Source organism: Manis pentadactyla, chromosome 14 (assembly GCF_030020395.1).
Source record: "Manis pentadactyla isolate mManPen7 chromosome 14, mManPen7.hap1, whole genome shotgun sequence".
In the NCBI taxonomy this organism is placed as follows: domain Eukaryota; kingdom Metazoa; phylum Chordata; class Mammalia; order Pholidota; family Manidae; genus Manis; species Manis pentadactyla.
Window position 1 is genome coordinate 20,040,028 of NC_080032.1, and position 23,240 is coordinate 20,063,267.

Here is a 23,240-nt window from a genome sequence, read left to right on the forward strand (position 1 = left end):
ACACATACGTATTGAACACCTATGTTGTAGGTACTTAGCTAGGCACCAGGGATTCAACAGTGAACAAGACAAACACAGTCTCTGCCCTCATGGAACTGACATTTTATTAAGGAAGACAGGCAATATGCACCTAAACATATAAATAGGATAATTCTAGATATTGATAAGGCCTACAAAGAAAACAGAGGTGGGCTCCAGAGTGACTGAGAATGGGCTGCTTAAGAATTCTCGGAGAAGTTGAAATCTGAACTGAGACCTAAGTGACAAGAGGAAGCCAATCTCCTAAGGATCTGAGGACACAGGGGCAAGTCAAGTGCAAAGGTCTTGGGATGAGAAAAACTCGGTGTGTGTGAGGTACAGCCTGGGACAATGAAGGGGCAGCACGTTATGAGAAGTGAGCAGGAGCCAATCACAAAGGGCCCTGCAGAGTGGGATGCGGAGAATGGATTTTATTCTAAGTGCATTGGAGAATCATCAGAGTTAAAGTCAGAAGAATGACAAGATCTGATTTACACTTTTATAATATAACTTCAGTTACAGTGGAGAGAATGGATTGCCAAGGTGTGCAAGGTTAGAAGAAACAGGGAGGCCAGCAGGGTGGCTCCTGGTATAAAACACATGTGATGAAGGTGGCTTAGATTAGGGTGACAGTGGAACGATGAGAAGTAGATGGGTTGGGATATATTTTTGGAGGCAGAGATAACTGAACTTGCTAATGAATTGGATCTGAAACAGGAGAGAAAGGGGAGTCAAGGATGACTCCTACGGGCTAGGAGATGACCCAGGGCCCTTTTCACATTAAACTGGTCCTATTGTATGAGACACCCACCCAACCCTATGAAGGGAGAGTCTCCTATGCTCTCCATTCTTATTTCTTGCTTTCATATTTGGGACTTAAACCTATTTCCAAATCCAGACCACAGGCCATGATGACTTAGGAATCCAAAGGGATTGTGCTAAAGAGAAGTAGCTAGGTAACCACTGGTATAGCCATCAGTATAACCATCAGCATTGACCCCCAGAAAAGAATGGGTTGTTAGATCAAGCATAGGCTCCAGAACCAGTGAGAACTGGGTTAGAATCATAGGTCCTCACTGTGTAACCATAGGCAACTTATGAACATCCCTTAACCTCAATTTCCTTATCTGTAAAATGGAGCCATGATAAACATCTACAACTTTCCAGAGTCACAGTGAGGATCAAGGAATCAAAGGCATATAATGATCACTCAATTACAGACTTTAAAAAATTTCCCCCTCACCCACCCAAGGTCAGGGTTTCTCTGCTGGAACTATGAGGTTCTGCATCTGAGAGGTTTAAAGATATATAACCCAAAGGGATGATCACTTTCACCTTAATGAAAGATATCAGGATATTTTGATAAGAAGGTAACAGTGAGGGTATAGAGGAATTGGGGTGTCATTACCCCAACCCAAAGATGTAACCCCTTATTATAAATCACTCTGGTTTGAGAATTCTGGTTCCTCTGCCATTATGGGTAAATTAGCTCTAGAATTCCAGGGGTGATAGGGAATAGAGGCCAGAGTGAATCCATTACATTGAATTCATAAGGGCCTCTCTCCACATGTATTGGCAATGCTAACCACCAAGCTCAGCTGACCCCCCTGTGGTGGGGAGGCTTGGAGGGTGCTAAAGACCACATGAAGAGGCAGCCCTAGGGCATCTGGGCTCTCTGGAAAGCAGTATATCTGTGATATGCCAGAGGGAATATGTACAAATCTGTGTGCATTAAAATGGGTACAGCCCTCCTATTCTGGGGAGGGAGTGTGTGATTTTCTTCTCCCTTGCACAAACTTCTTTAGACAAGTGCTGCATACAGATTTGAGCAGAGGAATCGATGCTCCTTTATACACCAAGCCAGGGATCTAGATAACACTGTGCACATTTAGAAAATGAAGCACCAGATTAACCCTTTTGTACCCAAACTTTTTAAAGGAATCATCTCCATCTTAATAATCCTCAGGATTGTTAGCTTGCAGATCTCATCTCTACTTCAAAGGGTTAAGTCAACTTATTGTCCATGCTTTGACCCTCACAAGCTATCTATCGACTGGTAGGCAAGTGCCTTAGTCTGTTTACCTTCATATATGACCACCAATCCTGCCTGGCTCTTATATTTTTCCACCCAAGAAGTTAACATACCTAGAATGTGATATTCCTGAAACTAAAATTTCTAAACTCCTTGCCTCTTCTTCAGAATAAACCAAAGGGCAGATTCGCAGCATTCGCTATTGCTTAGTTCTATTGTTTTAAGCATGCATGTCAATTTCCTTAGGGTGGGGATAGCTATTTTTGTTTGAGAGTACATTTTAAATGAACCTTTCTTACATCATTTATTTGGGAAGAAAGAAGACACCGTTTTTTATCAATCGTTTTGTTCTTTGATATACCTATTTACAGGACTCGAGTTGTAAGGAAAGGCAAAGGGGGAAAAATAAACGCAGAAGAGAGAGAGAGGGAGGCGAGAAAGGAGGAAAGGGCAGGTTAGAGGAGCCCCTTTGCGCCCTCGGCCGCGCGGCGGGTTCAGCACCGCGGACAGCTCTCGTCTTTGTCTCGGTCCAAACTCCGGCGCCCGCACACAGCCAGGCAGCCACCTCTGGCACGCCCGCTACCTTCTCTGCCAGACCTGCTTCGGGGAGAAAGAAAGAGCAGACCAGAGAAGTAGAGGTTTTTCCATCCTCTCCCGCATCGTCCGAACTCGGCCCTGATCCCATCCCACCGCATCACGGCAGCGGATTTTAACTTGGTTTCACGCAGAACCTCGCTTCTGTCTACAGTGTTGGGGGCCCGAGAATCGCCGCGGTGAGTTCAGATTGGGTTTGAAATTCGTTTCGCTGTCAATGCCCCACGCCCCAGCCACCTATGATCTGTCCGCAGACAATGCCTAGCCTTCGACCAAAAACAAAACAAAACAAAAACCTGGCGTCGTCGAACGCTTCGCCGGGGGCGCATCCCGGGCTGTGGACACGCAAGGATGCCCAGAGCAGCTGAGCTTCACCCCAAGACCCACCCGCAGCATCAAATCCAGGAGAGGGAAAATCGAAACTCAAGGAGGGAAGCCACAAAGAGGAGAAAGTGTTTCTTGCCATTCAACTGAGGCCCGGCAAAAATCAATGAATCATTGATTCATTGAAAAAAAACAATAAATTATGTTCGGAGACTGTACACCCGTCTGCACGAATTCCGCCGCGTTTTTCTCCCTTAGCCAGAAAAAGCGCCTGGCGCCAATATCAACAAGCTCACCCACAGAGGCTGCGTAAAAAAAATGTTTTTTCTGGGTCCTTTAGTAAGGTTCAGGATAAAAAGAGTTTCTTCTCACGTTGTCCTCCCTTGTTTTCCCGAGGGAGTGGGAAAGTCCGCGCGCCTGAAGCTCATTCTACAAATCCTACACGCACACACACACGCACGCACGCACACACTAGCCCAGGGTCAATAAAGTTACTCGCTTTCGCCAAGCTTCAGAGAAGTCCACCAGCCACGCTACGATTTGTTCTCGCGGAGCTCGTTTCCCAAGTGGAACACTAGGGTGGGGGTAGCCTGGGAAAGTTTAAGAATGAGCCTCCAACGCAAGGAAGACTTCCTGTGGCCGGCCGCGAGTATGTTGGGAGGAAAGAAAAAAGACTCTTGCAGACCCCCCTAAAGCTTAGGGGTCCCAAGCCCGCGTCCCGGGCGCAAGGATATCGTCACAAACCAACCAGCCGGAAGACTGGAGTCCAGCCAGCCACTACGGACTGCCTAGTATTCGCCTCCAAAAGATTCCTCATTCACCCCCCTCAAAAAAATCCCTAGATTTTTTTTCGAAATAGCATTCTGCCCTTCCCCTCCTCCCCCTTCCGCCTCCCGCCACAAGAAACCTGGAGGAGAAAGGCTCCCGCGCACTGATGGGCAGCTCAAAGGAGTTTTAGAGGAAGTGTGATCCCCGCTGCGGTCGCTGCAGAGCAGAAGGGCGCGCGGTGGGGTAAACATACTCGCCTTGGGAGGCCGGAGCTGGGGGTCGCCTTCCCTGGGCCCCTCCCCCCCAGGGTCCGCGGCGGTGGGCGCCAGAAGGGGTGGGCGCACCCCGTCACCCCAGCCCGCTCCAACGCGGCGTTCAGCCAGGCTGCGGTGTAAACCGCCGCTTTCCGATGCAGATTTCCCTTTTAACACCTTCTAAACAAAGGCTAATGAGGCCACTGCTTTACTCTATCAACACACAAGTATTAGGAGCCGAGAAATACACACACGCACGCGCGCGCGCACACGGCGCGCTCGGGCTGCCAAAGTCGGGCGAATTCTAAAGGAACCCATATTAGGTTAACAAAAAGGAGGTGGGAGAGAGGAAGGGCGGGCAGAAGGAGAATGCTACCGAGACCGCGAAAAAGACCGAAAGAAAAGAAAGCGGAAGCAAGGTACAGAGTCAAACACAGACTAGCTCGTCGGAGGCAGAGTAATTAGAAAGTCTAAGGGATCTTTAATTTGGAGGTTAGGGCCCCTGGAAAGGTCTCCCCTTTTGTTCTCCAGAGATGGAGAAGTGTTGCTGGCATCTTCATAAAAAAAAAAAACAGCCCCCTAGATAGACGTCAGGGCTTAAGTTCCCAAAGGGGCCGCCCCCACAGTCCTGCGCACCCCAGCGTGCCTGCCGTCCGATGCGGAAGGGCTGGGGCCGGCCTACAGCCCTAACAGCCAGGAAGATGAGGAGGATCCCAGAGATTGTCCGCTCAGCCCTTCTGCGTGTCTGGCCGCCTAGGATCTGCACCTTCAGGGCACCTAGCGGGCAGCCCGCGGCTCAGCACGAATTGCAGGGGTTTCGCTCTCTGAACAAAAGCGTCAGCGTTTCCCTCAGAAGTAGGGGGACTGGCTTTCACCCTTCCTTCCGTCCTCCCCTGGTCCACCTCCAGCCCCCAGGGATAAGCCCCAGACTTCGCCCTTCCAGTAAACGAAGCCTGAGCTGGGCCCTGGGCTGCCGCGCCCAGCAGCGGAATGTGGCCTTCAGAAGCAGGCCAGGCAGCCTGACCGGTGTGGCCGCGGAGTAGGTGCATTCTAGGAGGTGGGTTGCTGGAAGGAGAAAGGGGCGGCCACCCTCAGCCTGGCGCTGGCCTCAAGCATCCAGGTCTCTAAACTGGCAGCACTCGAGCCTACCCACTCTTTAGGACTGAATCTCCCTAAACCGCTAAGCACAGCTCAGTCGCTGCCCGCCCAGCCTACTCCGTCCCAGAATGCAGGACCTGACTCTGGGGGCACTTAGGGCAGCCCAGCATCCTTCCACCAGCCCAGCCGGACACCTGGCCCACTGAGCAGGGCCTTCTGGCCCCTGCAGGTGTCTCAAAGCCACCTGACTCCCCGTTTCTTCCCAACAGGCAGGAGGTGCCTTAAAGTCCCAGCCCAGATATTGGAATGGGGTTGAGTTCAGACTCAGAGCCCCACTTCCCGTTCAGACTCCTCTTCCCAGCGCTGGGAGAAAGAAGGGGGGTGCCTGGGGAGGGGCGCCATTTTTGAAAGCTGGAAGCAAGGTAGGGAGGGAGGGAAGGAGAAACAGGAATTCCCTGCGTCTTTGATTAAACGTTTCAGGTCGGGCCTGCCCAGTTAACAGACCGTTAATTAAGCCGTGCGCAATTCAACTGACAGGAAGGCCCTGCACCCCACAGAGATGTTCAGGTTTAGAGATGTTCTGAAAACCAAGCAGTCCACGGCAGAGCACCAAGGGGCACGCCGGCTTCATCGCCTCTGCCTTCCAGGGTTCCACCTATGCCCTGGCCCTTTGAGGATGCCCAGGCCTGGACTCTCTCCCTGACCGGATTCGGAGCTGCCTCCGGCTGGCCGCGCCCACTAGGAGACCTGACCTCTCCTCCACCACCTCCGTCTTTTCTTCATCCCTGTGGGATGGATGCCCAGGCCTGAGCCCGCGCCCTGACCAAGCCAGCCTGGGCGCACACGTTCTGGGAATCCTCGGGCAAACCAAAACTCCCGAGGGCAGGTGCTGGAGACCCGGCTGCTGTTCGGCTCTCTGGGTCTCGCCAGAGCGCCAAACCAGCCGCCCTTCCCCGGCCTCCGCAGCCCAGGCTCCACGCCCGCTGCTACGCGGGGGCTGGTTCCTTGCTGCGGCGGGTATTGCGCGGCGGCGCGGCGGGACGCTGAGTGTGTGTGCGCAGCGCTGCCTATATTTACACCCAAAACAAAATAATTACACTTTTGTCGGAGGGAGAAAGCCAGTGATTAGGCGCGGGCTCTTTGCGGCAAAACAGTTTCTCAGTGGTACACCAGTATAATTTTTCACGGCTGGCTGAAATCAAAGAGGGGAGGTAATGAATCCGGCGAGCAATTTAAATTTACAATTTGTAACGCCGCCGCCGCCGCGCAGACCCGGCCGAGAGCGCAGCTCTGAGGCGCTCGCTGCGTTTGTTTAATGTTAAAGCCGCGCTGGCTCTTGGGGGCGGGGGGTGGGAGAGGATGCCGAGAAAGCGTTTGGCAGTGGGGGCGGGGTGGGGGGTAATGATCCACGTCGGGAGAGGACAGGCTGTGCTGCCCAAGACACCAGGCGGAGGGAAGGACGAGGGGCGCACCTCCCAGGCCCCCCAGCGCGCTCGTTCCCCAAGAAAGCAGGCCACTCCTGGCCATTCAAAGGGAGGGGGGGTGCCTTCAGAGAGGCGAAAGGAGATACTCTGGCCTCCAGAAAAGCCCCATTCCTGCTGGGCTGCAGACACCCGCCCCCCTCCCACTGGCAGGAGTTTCCTGTGAGGCAGTTGAAATGTTCTCATTAGCCTGCGGGAAGGTTAGCTCCAAATGCCGGGAAGAGTCCCCATTCCGGCCCGCTGCCCCGTGTCCCGCCCGGGCTGGAGAAGTCGAGAGAGGAGCCCTACAAGCCTCAGCTCCACGCGCCTCCAAACTCCCACCCGGGGCGGGTGTGTGTGCTTCTTCGCCCGTAATTAATTACCGAACTCAAGGGGGAATATGCAAACCGCATATTACTAACTCTACAGGGCTTAAGTGATTGGAAACAGATTATTATCTTGTTTGTCTTTTGTCTGTTTTACTTATCCCGCCGCCGTCTGTCGAGTTGTAATGTTGATACTCTTTACTCTAGGAGGAAGATTTTTATATAGTAAATTCCATCAACATCTTGTATAAGTGACATTGCGTCTCCATGCATTACCCTGTTAAGACACAAGCGGTTTATTAGTTACATATAGGAGGGAATTTCGCTGCCTGGTCGCCATCTGTTAGCGCTGTTAGCGGGGGATAATTCGTCTAATAGTTGGTCTGCTCGCGTTTTTTGGAAGCTGTGCGCCAAGGAAGGTGGAGGGCTGGAGAGGGCCAAGGAGGCTTTCCTGCAGCTGAGCTGGAGTGTGGGGGTTCTGGACCAGAGCTGTGCTGTGCTGAGGCCCCCATGGCAACTTCAGAGGGACTGTGACCTAGACAGCATGGCCTAGACAGACAACTAAGCTACAGGAGGCAGAAGCCCAAACTAGGGCTTCTGGAACCCAAGTCTTATTCGCCAGCAATGGGCATTCAGCCTCAGGTGATTCAAAACATCAGGCTCAGGGAGACAGGAGCTGCTCTTTGAGAGTGCCACCTATCCCTGGCATGGTTCCCCAGCTGCTAGGGCCTGGCTGTACTTTGGCATTTAAGTACATCTGGGAGGTAAGGGCCATGGATTTGTCCCAAATGGGGCACCAAGCGTCCAACAGCCAGCAGGGTAGGCAAAGCTCAGGCTGCAAAGACACAGCAGGCTGGCCCTTCAGGTACCGGTGGGAGGATGCGGGAGGATGGCTCAGTGCACTTCGTCCAGAGCAGGGGAGAAGGCCATTAGATGGGGGTTTTTAACAACTGTGAGTCCTCCCCCAGTACCCCAAAATCTGTATGGTGCACGATGAGGATCGCCAATTGCAGCACTGAGCCATACACTGGATATGGATGCCCAGCAGAAAGGCAGAGGGAGGGAAACAAAAATAGAGTGAAACTGAGAAGGAAAGTGTTGGAGAGACATAGGGAAAGAGAACAGAATGAGAACGGAGGCTAAATATAAGGAAGATATGGAGTCAGAGAGGAAGACAGATGTGGAGAGAACTCGGAAGATAGAAACCCCTGTGAAACAAAGACGGAATAGGCAGTGCAGCTGGCCTCCACTTTGAGCCTGGGTGCCTCCCTCCTGGTCCCTTCTTGTTTCTCCTGGTCCCTGCTCCGCCCCGTCAGAGCTCTAGGACCCTTCACGCCAGAGGAACACAGGGCCAGGTGCTGCCAAAAACAGCAGTTTCATTTTGGGCTCCCAGAGCTGTCCCACCTGGGTCTGAGGGGACCAGGCGAGAGCCATCCTGCTTGTTCCTGGGCGAACCCAGCTCTAACCAGCCACGCCGCTAAACTGTGTAAAAGCCTGTCCCTTGGCAAGAGGAGAATGGAATAACAGCACCATAGGCAGAAGCTGCCTGATGGGAGACCTTGTGGGTCATTGTCCCACCCAGTGACCAGTTCCCTGTCCCCAGCCAGATCACCTTCCCTAGAGACCGTGGGGGACAGTGCTAGGCCCATACAGGAACAGGGGGATAAATCAGCATCTCTGTGCCTCCACAAATGTCCCAACACAGGCATCCACAAATCATGCCCTATTGTAAATCACAAAGATAATGCCGCTAAGCGAACATACACAGACATACCCCAAAACAACCTGCAGAAGTCACGTAAACAAAAATACTGCTATCCACACAAATACACTAACATGTGGCAATGGGCACACCAACACAGGTCCAAAATTCTGCACTCACAAATGTACCCAAGCCAGTTCAACGCGTACAGAGGATCTCAAGTGCACACATGCTCTACATACACATTCAGATTTGTTAAAGACCACTTTACATCAGTGTTAGCACACACATATACACAAATAGTCCCTCAAATGCATACACGTGCAAACAACCCCACATTCACCCGGCGACAAGTAAGCATACACACACATACACAGACCAACAAAACCAAGAGTTCACAGACTAATGCACACAAATATTAGCAGAACCATATACAGATGCAAACACAAATGCACACACTAAAAAAGGCAGACGAAAATGTGCCCACATGATTGACTACTAACTATAAACAGAGGCAAATATACACTAACAAATTCAATAAATGCACCCAAATACATGTTCACAGCCAATCTTGGCACAAACACACTATTCTGGCTCCAGCCATTGCACCCAGGGCCTACCTTCCCATCAGCCGTTAGCGGACTTCACGGGAGCTACATGGAAAATCCCTGCCGTGTCCTCCCGGCCTCCCCAATCTGAGATGCCCAGTCGCCCTATTGGCCCCTTGAGAAAGGAGGTCTGGCCGTCTCCCGCCCCCTCCCAGGCTCACACACACCTGCAGTCACCCACACACACTCCCCTAACCCTGGGCGCCCTGCTAAGCCGCTCTTCCAGCTCCCTATGAGGGATGAACTTGCACACGCAGCCTGCATGCCCTGAGTGTTCAAGCAGCGCTCGCCAATCTCTAGCATTCCCTGCCTCGGCAGTGCGACCCCACTCACCAAGGTGCCGCCCGACTGGCTGACCTGGGATCTGGAAGGTGCAGCGAAAAAAGAAGAGACGTGGGGAGTCCCCGCCGCCCTGGATCCCTCCTCCCCACATCTCCCCCATAGCCCCATGGGTAGCACGCTCTGGCCTGAAACTGCGGGTCGGACCTGGCCAAATGACACGCCCCCACCCCCAAACTGGGCCTGGGTCTGCACAAGGGAAAAATACCCAAGTCCTTGGGCTCCACTCGCTCTCTCCAAGAGAAAGGCCCGGCTGGGCACCAGCCCCTTGTACGACAAAAGAAGCCGGACCTGGCTCTGGGAGCCGGGTGAAGAGCGCTCTCGCAGCTCCAGGGCGTCGACCCCAGGGACGTGGGCGTGAGAGAGTCCAATCTGGGCAGGCTGAGCTCGGGAAGAGGAGGCGGGAGTTGGGCGCGCTGCGGGCCTCGGGCAACTTCTGCAAGTTCCGGGGATGGGGAGGGCGGTAGGGGTCCCTCCCCCAGTAGGCCCTGGAATTCTGTCCCGGTGTTTGTGAAAAGAGAGAGAGAGAGAGAGATGCCGTTTTCAGATCGCGCGGCCCCAGCCCCAAGCCCCAAACTCGAAGGTAAATACTTACTTAGCCTCCGAACCAGGTACAAGCTAATACTCAACAATACTGATGCCTTGTTTTTTTTGCTCTGTCCGGACCGCAACGCTGTAGCCAATTTAGATATGCTATAAATTTAAGAGGTTACCATGGCCACCGCGCGCCTATTGGCCGCCGGGCCCCCTACGTGCTGCGCCACGTCACCAAATCTGAATAAGGATGCGCGAATTAGGCGGCGGCCAGACAAAGATGAGGATCGGGACCGCTTGAAAGTGGGGGAAAGTGCCGGCGCCTCCGCCACCGGGGAAAGCCGCTCCGCAGCGCCGAGGCCATCAGCCACTCAAGACACCTGGAGGAGCCCGGAAGAAGCACTGGGGTGCGCGGCCCGGAGCATGAGGCTGTGACCGCCACGACTTCCCATCCTACCCCGGGCAGCCCAGCGCCAGGCCAGCGATCACGCAAGGACTTGCGCGGCTGAGTCTTGGTCCGAACCGGACTCGCCCGACGGCGGCCGAGATAAGAGGCGGAGCGCAGCGGCGGGGCCCGGGGGCCCGAGGGCCGGGGGCCCAAAGGGAGGACGAGGCGGCCAGAGCCGCCGGGGCGCGGGGCTATGATGGTGCACTGTGCCGGGTGCGAGCGGCCCATCCTCGACCGCTTTCTGCTGAACGTGCTGGACCGCGCGTGGCACATCAAATGCGTTCAGTGCTGTGAGTGCAAGACCAACCTCTCGGAGAAGTGCTTCTCGCGCGAGGGCAAGCTCTACTGCAAAAATGACTTCTTCAGGTAAGAGGCCGCGCTGCCCTGCTGCTTGCGCGCCGGTTCTGGGCACGCTCCGCTGGGGCCCCGAGGAAGGGGAGACCACGAAACCCATCCCAGCGTCCCGGGCTCACAAGCTGAAATGGGGAGCAGGGCAACTCACTGCTCTCCTCCTGTCCTCGGCCCAGGAAAGGCCCCAACAGAGTAAAGAGGACGTTGCTTGGCTGCTTCCTGTGGGCTCCTCCAGGCCGTCCTGGAGCCCGGTGGGACAGGAGCCAAAAGCCCTGACCAGCTTGCCCTCCTCCCATCTCTGCCCTTTCCCAGGGGCTGCCTCCCAGGCTGGAAGCTAAGCCCGGTTCTGAGAGAGGAAGAATTTGAGGAAGGCATTTTGCCGAAGTTAGGAGGCTACTCCCACAAGGCAGAGTGCATGAGCCCAGAGGCTGGCCGCCTGGCAGGCCAGAGCCCCCATCCCTCCTGCACAAACAGAAACTTCCCAGCTCTAGAGAGGGTTCAGCCAGGAAGGTCTCTGGTGATGGGAGAGGGAACCTTGTCCCCCTCACCCACCTAGCTCCTTAAACATTTCTTCCCACGTTGAAAACTGAAAACGAAATCGAAGCTGAGAATCAGGACCACCTGGGTCTAGCCTGGGCTGTGTCCCCTCCACCTTGCTGCCTGCGGGGGCCCTCAGGGGGACCAGAGCAGACCACTTCTCTACCCTCAGTTTCTCCAGCTGGGAGATGCTGAGGGATGGCCTGCAAGACTGTGGGGTTTCCAGGAGCTCAGTCCTGCCTGCTTCTGCCAGGCACACAGAGCCGGCTTTGTGAGTGTGAATTCCGGGCACCGAGGGAAGGTGGGGAGGTGTGATTAACGCCAAGGAGAAACGCTGCCCTCCTGCCCCAGCTGCTCAGCCTAGGGAATTTGAATAGGAGAAAATGTCAGCCGCGCCTTTACATGTGTAAACTCCCTGGCTCCAGAGGCCCGAGGCCCCTAATGTGGCAGTGCTTGCAAAGCGCCTAATGATTTTTGATAAGGTGCATATGGCCAATTACACTGCCGGATAAGGCCAAAAGTGACTTATGGCTTCTAATGCCCTCACTACATCAACGTCACCCAAATTCGCCCCGTTTAGAGACGTAGGTGTGAGTGGACGTGGAGCCCCAAAGTCCTGGGCCCTTGCTGACCCCTTCAACCTGCACCTCACCCCTCCCAGTGGTGGTCTGCACCACCCATTGAGGGGGGGCAGGGAGCCAGCTTTCCTCCCACCGCTCAAGGAAGAAAAGGATTTAGACCAGGAATGTGGGGGGTGGGGGGTGAGAGATCCCATGTTCTGGCCATGCAAGTTTAGGATTGCCTTCAGGTTCTGACACTGCCTGCCAGGGCCAGAGAATTTGGGGGACTAGAGACTCAGTCCCCAATTCTAGAGTTCACCATTCTGAGGTCCTGCTGTCCACAGGCTCCAGCAGGCCCCAGAGTGGGGACTGGGATACCCCGGGTGCTGAAGGCACTGGGAATCAGTGGAGGGTTCCCTCCTTCCTTCTTAAGTCCAACTCAGGAGAGGGGCTCCCCACCCCATTGCTAGGACCTGCCAGCCAGGCCAACTGGCCCAATCTGGGAAGGATCCGGAGGCAATGCCAAGAAGTGATCCACACCTGGCCTTCCAGGCTTAAAATCCTTGATGACCTGGAAAGCCAGTGTGCCTCAAAATCCAGGTGGATCTGGCAGGGATGTGGAGGGGTAGCATCTTGGGGTGCTCTGGGCCCTCTGCTTGGCTGAAGGCTGCACCCCATGCCATTGGATCCCAAATAAACCTGAGAGGCATGATAGTTCAAGTCCCAAGAACAGCCCAGGACAGTTGTCTTGCCTCTTGTGCTCTGGCCAGAGAGGAGGCTTGGGGGCTCTTTTAAGTGGAAATGGAGGCTTCTCAGAAGGTAGGGCAGGTGGGAAGGGGTCAGGGGCTCAAAAGGATGGGACAGCGGGCTGCCCTGCTGTGACAGGCTGTATTGTGTCCACAGGCGCTTTGGCACTAAGTGTGCAGGCTGTGCACAAGGCATCTCGCCCAGTGACCTGGTGCGAAAGGCCCGCAGCAAAGTCTTCCACCTCAACTGCTTCACCTGCATGGTGTGCAACAAGCAGCTGTCCACGGGCGAGGAGCTGTATGTCATCGACGAGAATAAGTTTGTGTGCAAGGACGACTACCTGAACTCATCCAGCCTCAAGGAAGGCAGCCTCAACTCAGGTAGGAGACCTCTGCCCACCCAACCCAAGGCCATGCCCAGCCTGGCATTCCCCACTCTGCCCTGTGTGCATTCTGTGCCCTGCTCAGAGCTCCAGAGGGGCTGGGGAGGGCAGCATTTGAGGCAGTCCTACAGGACACAGGATCGCCTGCTCTTTCTCGCCCTCCTCCGATTCAGGAGCCTTTCCCACGTTGCCCTCCTCCCCTAATTTGGAACCACACAATTGCCCCTTTCTGCTCCATTTTAGCTCCTGGTAATTTCTAACTGCACTGTGAGGACAGTAATTGGAATCTGGAGGAAGCAGAGAAGGGAGAGAAGATCCCAGGCCGGAGGGCATCTATAACCTCCTCCTGTCCCCCCTCCTAAAAGACTGATTCTCCAGAGGGCCTGCCTCCCTCTTATGCAGGCAATAGCTGAAAAGTGCTGAGAGGGCTTGAGAAAGGCCCCTCCGAAGTCCGGGCCCCGCCTGGAGGGAGTGGGCGGGCGCCCGGTCCCTGGGGGAGGGGCTGTCGCCAGGTTTGGGAGGGAACCCAGCGCCGCTGGTCTTGGCCTGGGACGGCAGGAACCCGCTGCCCCACTGGTGAGGCCTTGGGCCGCCGCTGACGCTGCTGTCGCCTTCCCGCTCCACCCGCCCGCAGTGTCATCCTGTACGGACCGCAGTTTGTCCCCGGACCTCCAGGACCCGCTCCAGGACGACCCCAAGGAGACGGACAACTCGACGTCGTCAGACAAGGAGACAGCCAACAACGAGAACGAGGAGCAGAACTCGGGCACCAAGCGGCGCGGCCCGCGCACCACCATCAAAGCCAAGCAGCTGGAGACGCTCAAGGCCGCCTTCGCCGCCACGCCCAAGCCCACGCGCCACATCCGCGAGCAGCTGGCTCAGGAGACTGGCCTCAACATGCGCGTCATCCAGGTGCGGCCCTTCCCGGGTCACTCCTCCGCAGCCCGCTGCGTCCGAGAGCCGGGAGGCTCGGCGGAGGCTCTCACTGGGCCTACTTGGCTAACAGCGCGCCGAGTTGGGGGTTTGCCGAGGGGCCGACTGTGCGCCCGATGTCAGGGCGGTTGGGCAAACCCCCAACCCCACCTCTGTGGCTCTCCTGGTGGTGTGATTCTAAGCAGGTCACTTCGCCTCTCTGAATTCCGCCCCAACCCCGTTAAGAAGGGTTTTAAGCCTTGCTGGGGTCAGGAATCCTCCCTTCCTCCCCCCTGAGCAAAGAGCCGAGGTTCTTCCTGTGCCCACTCCCTGCGCCCATGCACAGGCAGACAAACTGCCAGAGCCGGCTGGGAAGCTCAGGGGCCGAGAGCAGAGCCCTGACCGGCGGGATGCTTTTATAAAGCCGTCAGGCCGCGGGTGGGCCGAGGACCAGGAAGCCCAAGTCTTTATGAGTCGCCCCACGGGTCCGCGAAATCCTTCACCCTTGGCTGGTTCGCCGAGGCCCCTCTCCACCCCTCCTGGCCTAATCCGCCTGGCCCCGCCTCAGAGCAGCCTTGGTGCGGAGGAGGTGAGAGGACCCAGCGGGGGCAGCCTGGGCAGGGAAAGCAGGAGTGGGCACCCCCGAACCGAGCTCACAGCCCCTTCCTTTGTCCCAGGTGTGGTTCCAGAACCGACGGTCTAAAGAACGCAGGATGAAACAGCTGAGCGCACTGGGCGCCCGGAGACACGCCTTCTTCCGGAGTCCGCGGCGCATGCGTCCGCTGGGTGGCCGCTTGGACGAGTCTGAGATGCTGGGGTCCACTCCGTACACTTACTACGGAGGTAAGGGGCACCCGGGAAGCAGACCCCTACACCTAGGCCCACGCGGCGCTGGGCCTCCCAGGGACCCCTTGCCTCCCTTCTACTCATGTGGGACATTCGGTCATGAACACACCTTCATCGACAATCCTCAGCACTCTTACACCCACCCACAGACATCTCCTGGACACAAAATCAGACAGATGGGTTCACTGGCCATGCAGCGATACACAGAAATAAACCCACTTGGTCAGGCAGGACTCTGGTGCACTCGAGTTTCAGAGACCTCAGAGAAACAAACCTAGACACATGAACACACAGGTGTACTCCACTTCCAGATACACTCACTGACAAACACCCACAGACATCACACCAAGGCAGATGCTTCCAAATCCAAAAGCACTCTGGCCCAACTGGACACACAGCCTTCCTGCTGCCCTTGCCCGTTTGCACTAGTGGGGACGACGCAGGCACTGGAGGGCAGAACCGTTGGTAGGGATGGAGGGGCCGGAATCTGTCCTGGCCACCTGTTCACTGTCTTCCTTCTCATCAGGTCCCAGCCAGGGACTGGATGCACAGTCTGGCTCTGTTAGCCCCGGTGCCTGCAGTTGCTCTTCCTGCCCACTCTCCAGCCTCCAACACACCAGGGGTTTCGACGGGGTGGGGGCTGCAAGGATTGAGCCAATCCAGTTATCCCCTCTCCATTCTTGGGGCTACAGGGAGGGTGAGAGGCCAGAGTTTGCAAAGGGGAATTTTGCAATAGGTGTCACCAGGCCTGAGTGAACCCTCCTCTGGTTACCCCATCTTTTCACCCTCCCCCCACCTCCACTTTCCTTCCCACTGGGTGGTGACCCATCCCAAGTTCCCCACTGAGGTTTTGTGAGACCCCTGTGCCTTGGGGCTGTGCAGCACTCCCGCACCGCCCTACGTTTACTCGACCTGTAGGCTCAGGGAAGGCACCTCCCCCTTTCTGTTCCTGAGCCTCTAATTTGGGAAGCCCCCACGAGTGCCTATGCCTGAGAGGGACCTCTCTACCCAGATGGGTCAGTGCCACAAGCCTGCGAGCACTAGTAGCCCAGTTTGGGGAAAGGAGACTTTGCTTAGAAAAGTTGATTTGGTGGCAGTGCCCAGGTGAGGGCTAGGCACTTGGGAAGGAGGATAGCCGCTTTGGTATGCGCAGGCCGAGGAGGTTAGATCTTCAGGTTGGGCCAGAGCCACAGAAATTACAGACAAAATGCGCTGCTGTGCTTTTTGTGAGAGACTGTGCCATGAAAGGCCCAGACTGAGGGGTACAGATACGCCGGACAGCCCGGATGGTGGATGTATCCCGGGGTCTCCACTCGCGGACTCTCTTCACCTAGGTTGACCTCTTCTTCCGCACAAAATCTCGGCCTGCGCAGGGAGGTGGTGGGCGGTACCAGTCCGGAATTTTTCCCCGCCTGGGTAATTAACCAAGGTTTCCCCGAGGACCAGCGTGACCGCACCAATCCCGCCGCCTCCTCTGCCCGCGCGTCTGCTGGATGGGATGAGGGCCTGGACACGCGGGCCCCCCTTTCTCCCAAATGGGATGGGGGGCACTCTCGCAGCCCTTGCGAGGCAGCCCCGCCTAATCCGCGCTGGGAGATCCCGGCGGCGGCGACCGGCAGCAGGCGAGAAAGGGGCCGGGCGGCGGGGCCGGCGGCTCCCCGTGGGAGCGCGGACAAAGCCCCAGCTGCGGCTTTTGTGCCCTTTTCAGACGGCGTTTGTTCCAATTACCTCCGGCCCGGCCGCCATATGGGCGGAGGCGGTGCGCTCCGCGCAGGGGCCGCAACCCTCGTTGGCTTGCCCGCTCTCTGTGGGCTGCGGCAGTCCCCCTTCCCTTAGGAGCCCCAAATTCGCTGCTGCTTACCTTTGCCTTAATTTCTGGGGAGAATGGAATGAGTGGTTTTTAAAAAGTAATTGACGGCCGTTTGTTTTAGCTGTTGCCCAAACCGACTCCAAGCCGCGCCTCCAGACATCCCCCATATGGACTTATTTCTGGGTTTGGAGAGGGAAGGGCGGCGGCAGGCAGGGGGCGTCCAGAACTTGCCCTGGTGACTGAGACCCCAAGACGAGCAGGGAATGTAGGTTTGAGGAGACCCCGGCTTCTGGGCACGCTGCTTTTCCCGCCGTACAAGGCGGGTTATTGTCGCCCGTGCGAGCTGCAAGGTGCTCCTTTCCTGGGGTCCCACGCCTCAGTTCTTCTGGGGCTGGCCTGGGGGGAGAGGAGGAGGTTGTCCAGAAGGATCTGGGGGAGGGGGCTATAGGAGGAGGTAAGAGGGTTACTGCAGAAGCAATTTGTTGAGAATGCGCGGGCATATAACCTGGAGGCCCTGCGCCCCTGATTTTGTGGGTGAAAAGCGCGTTTGCTCATTTTTCTGGAGAGAGAGCCCATAGGGCTCACTGTCCCCAGATGCTTCAGAACTTTGGTGTCCTGGATGCCCCCAGAATAATACTGGAGGACCGAGCCTTTACCCCAAGACTCCGGTAGAACTCTGGATACGACCGGGAGAGTACTCGCGGCCCCACCCCCTCTCTCAAATTGCTGGGGCCCAGCTTTCTCCAGGCCAGGAGAGGCTGGTACAACTGGTCGGACCCCCACATTGACCAGGAGGGACTCAAGGCTGAACTTGGCAGAGCAAAGGGCCACGCCAGGTTGGCGGAGTGCGGGCGGGTGAGGGAGAGGGTGCTGAGGCCGCCTTGCGCGCTGCACATCCAGGTTTCCGCGTCCCCTACCCAGCTCTCCAGCCCTTCGGTGCTCCAGTCCCGGCTTCTCCCCGGACCGGTGGTCGCTGGAGCTAGACCATTTTGCGCTCTGGCCTCGGTCGGTCCCTGCATCCCCGCCCTGCCCCTGTCCCGGCCTCTCAAGCCTCCAGCGTCTCTGGCAGTCTCGCTGACGTATGACTCCGGTCTCTGGGCGCATCTGTCTCCCCTGACCGCGTTCCTGGGGTCCCATAGGGCATTTCACTTGTGTCTCTAAGCGCATAGCTGCCCCATCTCTCTTTGCATCTCCAAGACTATCTCTGTCTTACTCGACCTCGAATCTCTCTGGGTCTCCGGCTCTTTTCGCCTCTGCCCTCACCCCCACCCCTAGTCTGGGAACTCCGTGCTGCGCCTCCTCTGCTCCCCTTTCGCTCTATTCTCTGCCGATTTCTGTCCCTGTTCCTTGCTGTTTCCATGTCTCTCGCTCTCTGTGTATCTCTCACTGACCCTGGGACGCTGTCTGGACTCCTTCACTGTCTCTGTGTCGCGGCTGTCTCATCTCTCTCCGTCGTTACCCGCCAGGAAGCCCTGACTCTGGAATCTCCGCACCTTTCTCTGGGTTCCCCACCTTCTCTGAGTCCCTCCCGTCTCCTGCCGGGTTTCTCACGGTTTGAATCTCTCCCTCTCAGTGTCTCTCATTCTCTCTCCCCCCAACGTCCCCCTGGGTCTGCGTCCCCCGCCGCCTCGCGCAGCCCCACTGCCTGGGTCTCCGCAGGCCTCCCCCGGGCCTCTCTCTAACCTTGGGTTGGTGTCGCGCTGTCGCCCCTGAAGGTACTCTCCCGCGGCCGCGTCTCTGTGCCCCGGCCACGCGCGCCCGTCTCTAGCCTCCGTCTCCCCGGGTCCCTCCCGCGGTTCGCGCGAGTCCCCCGGCGACCCCTCGCCTCTCACGTCTCCCTTCTCCCTCCCCGCCCACTCCCGCAGACTACCAAGGCGACTATTACGCGCCCGGAGGCAACTACGACTTCTTCGCGCACGGCCCGCCGTCGCAGGCGCAGTCCCCGGCCGACTCGAGCTTCCTGGCTGCCTCGGGGCCCGGCTCGACGCCGCTGGGCGCGCTGGAGCCGCCGCTCGCCGGCCCGCACGCAGCCGACAACCCCAGGTTCACCGACATGATTTCGCACCCGGACACGCCGAGCCCGGAGCCGGGGCTGCCCGGCGCGCTGCACCCCATGCCCGGCGAGGTGTTCAGCGGCGGGCCCAGCCCGCCCTTCCCCATGAGCGGCACCAGCGGCTACAGCGGACCCCTGTCGCACCCCAACCCCGAGCTCAACGAGGCCGCCGTGTGGTAAGGCCGCGGGCCCGGCCGCCCCCGAACGCAGCCTCCCGAAACCAAAACGCCCGACGCGGACGGGGCCGCGGCCCGGGTCTCCCTCAGGGGTTCTCTCTCGGGGCCGCACTCAGCCGGCAGCTGCTCCTCGGCCGGACGCGCAGGGGGACCGGCCCCTGTCTGCACCCCGCGGGCTCTCCGGCACCCCAGCCTGCTGCCAGCGCTCTCCCGGCAGTCGTGAGCAATTTCTTGGGACCAAAGTCAATACTCCGTAGGGGCAAGAGATTTCAGGCACGCTCCAGACTTCCCCCGACCCCCGCGCCCACCCGCTCTTCGGACCAAGAGAGGGTTGAGTTCAAGAGGCGGAGACGATTTTTTCCCCCTCTCTGCAATCCGAGTGGCATTTTGTAATCTTATTTCTCACTCTGCTTTCCCCGTCTTTGAAACAAGATGATAAGGAAAAGAGAGAAATTGAAGGAAAGGGGGCAAAATGAAGAGAGAAGATAGAGAGAGGGCGCGCCAGAGAGAAACACGGTTGCACAGGGGGTGTCCCTGGGAGGAAGGCAAATCCACCTGCGCGCTGGCGCCCCCTGGTGGCCAATCTTGAGGATCAAGGTCAGCTTTTCTAGGAAGAGGGACGGCCCGGACTTAGCCAGCCCAGGGCCAGGACCCAGACCCTCTTCCTCATTTTGACATATATTTTGAGCCTGGGGGTCCAGGCCAGACTGGAACACTCGCCCACCCTGCCCTCTTCCTGGGAAAGGCGCCAAGATTTCTGGGCTCTGGCCCACAGACCACTCTCCCTGCCCCGGGGCCTGGAGGCTGGGTAGTCAGGATGTACAGTATTATACTTTTTTGGAAGTTGAACGCTTCTAGTTTCCTTATTTTGTATAAAGAAGAAACAAATAAAGTATGTTTTTGTGTTTACTGTTTATTTATTGTACTCTAGTTATCTGGGGTTGGACATTTTTATATTTTTAAGAGGGTGGGCTGAGTGAGGGAGGGGAGGCAGAAAGTGGTTTACCTAAAAAAACACACAAAAAACAAAAAATAAACTTTTTAAAAAGAAATATTAATAAAAAAAATTCTTTTTCCCTCAGTGCTGTGTGTTTCTCTTTTTTGGTCCATGCCTTCATAGTCACTCAGAGTAAATGGAACTATTCTTTCCTCTGGTTCCTATCTCTGACCTAAACCAGTGATGATGGGTGTAAAGACCTGTCCTCATCAGAGGGGCAGCTGTTTGGGTAACAATCAAGTAATGAAAGTGGCTGCCTTTTTTGACAGCTGCTGTGTGCCAGAGATGGTATCTCCCCATACTTTATGTGACATGATGATCTAACACAAGCCTGCCTGGCACATAGTAGGCCTTCAAAATATTTGACGAATGATTGTTTGTGTGATTTGTTTGTGCCTGGTATATCATGAGAATTCTAGCTTCCCTCTGAATTAGGCTCTATGAGCAGGCTGGTAAGGTGGTGCTAGTTACCTACAAAGCTATGTTAGGACAGAAGTGCCCCAGGGAGAGCAAGGCATTTATTCTCAATTCTTTTGCAGTGCATGCTTGTGTCATTAGGTAACGCAGCATGATGGAAAGAGTGTTAGATGAGATTTAGGAGAACTGAGGCCACTATCTAAAGACAAGTCCCTCCCTCTCTTTGCCTCAGTTTCCATACTTACAAAAGCAGGCATTGGAGGGGGTGCTTCCTACATTCCCTTCCAACTCAGACACTGGAGGATTAGAAAAGCAGATGAGATAAAAACAAATAGAAGAGCATCCTACATTTGAGTCCTTCTTCACCCAAGCTTGCTGGTTGTGGACCTTGTGTTCTAGGGGCAGCAGAGAAAAGATGGGGGACAAGGGAGATGTGGTGGTGAGCCACCAAGAAATGGGCATTCGTGCAGAGCCGTAGTAACACGTCTTTCTTTTTTGGGGACTTCACAAGAAAAATGCAAGGTGGCTCAGCTTTTTCTTGTCTTTCCTTATAGTACATTTGTCTTTATCAGACAAATTCCATTTACTCATTGTGGAAAATTTAGAAATTTCAGACAAAGGGAAGAAAATGTAGTCACCAAGAATCTCAGGCAACCTGGTATTGTAGCTGATACATCTCCTTCCAGACCTTTTTTTTTTTTTCACTTTGAAACTCAAGATGGCATTCTGCACACCATGGGGTTACCTTCTCTGATTCACTCATATCTTCCAAATGCATAAATTGATCACAGACAGAGCTATGTCATCCTCTCTGGTGACTGGCTGACCTGCCCTTGAAATGAGCCATCCTTTTTTAGTTTTTGTTTTCATTTTAACCAATTCTTTGTTGGGCATTTGGGTGTGTTGCCAGTTTTTTACTACTTTAAATCCACACTGAAATAAATATCCTTGTAGCTAAATCTTTGGACTTGTATCAGGGTAGGTATTATTTGCCCTATTAGGATGCTCACAGAGGTCAAGAGACTTGCCCAAGGTCACACCACTGGGGAGTGGCAGGGCTGGGATTTGAGCCCATGTGTGTATTGGGTTGTGTTCCTACTTCAGTATGGTGCCCTGACTGTAATGGATTACAGAGGCCAAGAGAGAATTCCAAGATGGACCCCATCTCTGCCAGGCCCCCAAATGTTTTCTGGGCACATGTGCATTTTACAGACGGGCTCAGTTAGAACTGTCACCAAGAAGAGGTCTGAAGTGTGTGAAGAGGTCAGGAGAGCAGAGGAGAGCGCTCACTCCCCTGCAGAGAGGCGGAGCCAGGGTGGGGGAAGAAGAAGGGGAAATGAAAGAGATAGGCTGGCCCCGCATAGCTGTGCCAGCTCAGCTACTGCTCAGACCCCCAGCTGCCTACCCAGGTGGGAAGCCTCTGCCTAGAGGTGACAGGGAACTCCATCATGGGGCAGAGCAGAGCTGCAGGACTAGAGCTCCCTGTAGTCCTGCCCCTCCCAGCCCCTCCACCAGGCACACACGCATACACACACACATCAGACAGACACAAGTGCTCACACACATGCACATTCACACATGTGCACAAACAGAAATACCAGCAAATACATGGACATACTCTTGTGGATGCACGTACATGTACAGACAGGTGCATGATGATAAGCACACACTCCACACACATACACACACATAGGTACATGCAAACACATGCACATTAAGACCCCTACAGCCATGTGGGTGTGTACACCATGTCCTTGTATGGATACGCAAGTGCATACAAGCACATACACACATGTCTACACATACATGCTTTGAACCCGCATGACTAGCCCCTGTGGACACACACAAACCCAGACATCATGTCCTTGTGCACATGTGTACACTTACATATACACAGAGCATATACTTGCCATTCACATGCCCTTTGCATGCCCACAGCCTCAGTCTGGGAGAACTGGGAGTGGGAGAAGCCCACTGTTGAATGAGCAGATATTTGAATAACCCTGGGATGGTCCCATCAAAATCTCTGAGGGTGGCTCCCAAAACCAGATTCCAGAAGGGAAGCTGATCTCCAGGGTTATGATCAGTATTTGGGGCTAATTTCCAGGGCCCTTCTTCTGAGTGTTTGTGAGTGAGGAGGGATGGAAGTAGAGGTCACCTAGGAGTTGGATGGGGGCAGAAAAGAGCAAGTGCCCTGGGGCCTGGGAGACTCTGGATGGCCACTCATCACCGTTCTGGAGCCTTGGTTTGCTCCTCTGAGAAATGGGCTCACGACAATTACATTGTAGAGATGCAACTGTACCCATGGCCAAGATCCTAACCCATGGCCAAGGTTCAGAAAATCTAGGTCCCAGGTTCAATCCCCACCCCCAACTCCACAGATACACACACCAGCTTCCTTGAAGGATAAGGGGAAGGGGTTGGGGAAGGCTTTGTTAAAATCAGTTCAAATCCACCCCCACTCCTGTGAGCTCATTTCAACTCCCCCAGTGCCTACTGGGCCCTGGGACCTGGGGGGATAAACCCCACCCTGACCCCACCTTGGTGCAGTGCCCCTGCAGGTGTCACATCAGGGCACTGGGTGTACTGCATTAGGGAGGGGTTCCTAAGGCAGGGAGGGAAAGGGGGAAAGTCCTCCTGCCCCGAAATAATCAGCCCCCAGAGCACAAGAGCTGACCCCCTCTGCTTAGGACTAATATTTAATCTGTCCCTGGACACCCACAACCATTTCTCAAAGTGTGGGAAGAAGACGGTGCTTGCTAAAACACACATCCCTTTCCGTGGCTGGAACCCTCTCTGGCACAGAAACCAAGGAGCTTTGCATCTGTCAAGCTCCCCAAGTGATCCCCATGTCCCTCTTGCAGGACAAAGTCTTATCCAAAACGACTTGATCCTCACAATGCCCTGCAGTGTTAGCTGTGTTATCCCCACTTTGCAGATGAGGAGA

General features: G+C 55.5%; 1 protein-coding gene across 1 annotated transcript; it reads left to right on the plus strand.

The window, feature by feature from the left end:
* The first annotated feature begins 10,349 nt into the window (after nt 1-10,349).
* Nucleotides 10,350-19,814, plus strand: LHX5 (LIM homeobox 5). The gene is made up of 5 exons (XM_036929418.2): nt 10,350-10,871; nt 12,857-13,080; nt 13,717-13,994; nt 14,672-14,837; nt 18,516-19,814. Exons 1-5 carry the CDS (start codon nt 10,699-10,701, stop codon nt 18,881-18,883), a joined length of 1,209 nt encoding a protein of 402 aa, XP_036785313.1. The 5' UTR covers nt 10,350-10,698; the 3' UTR covers nt 18,884-19,814.
* Nucleotides 19,815-23,240: the final 3,426 nt, after the last annotated feature.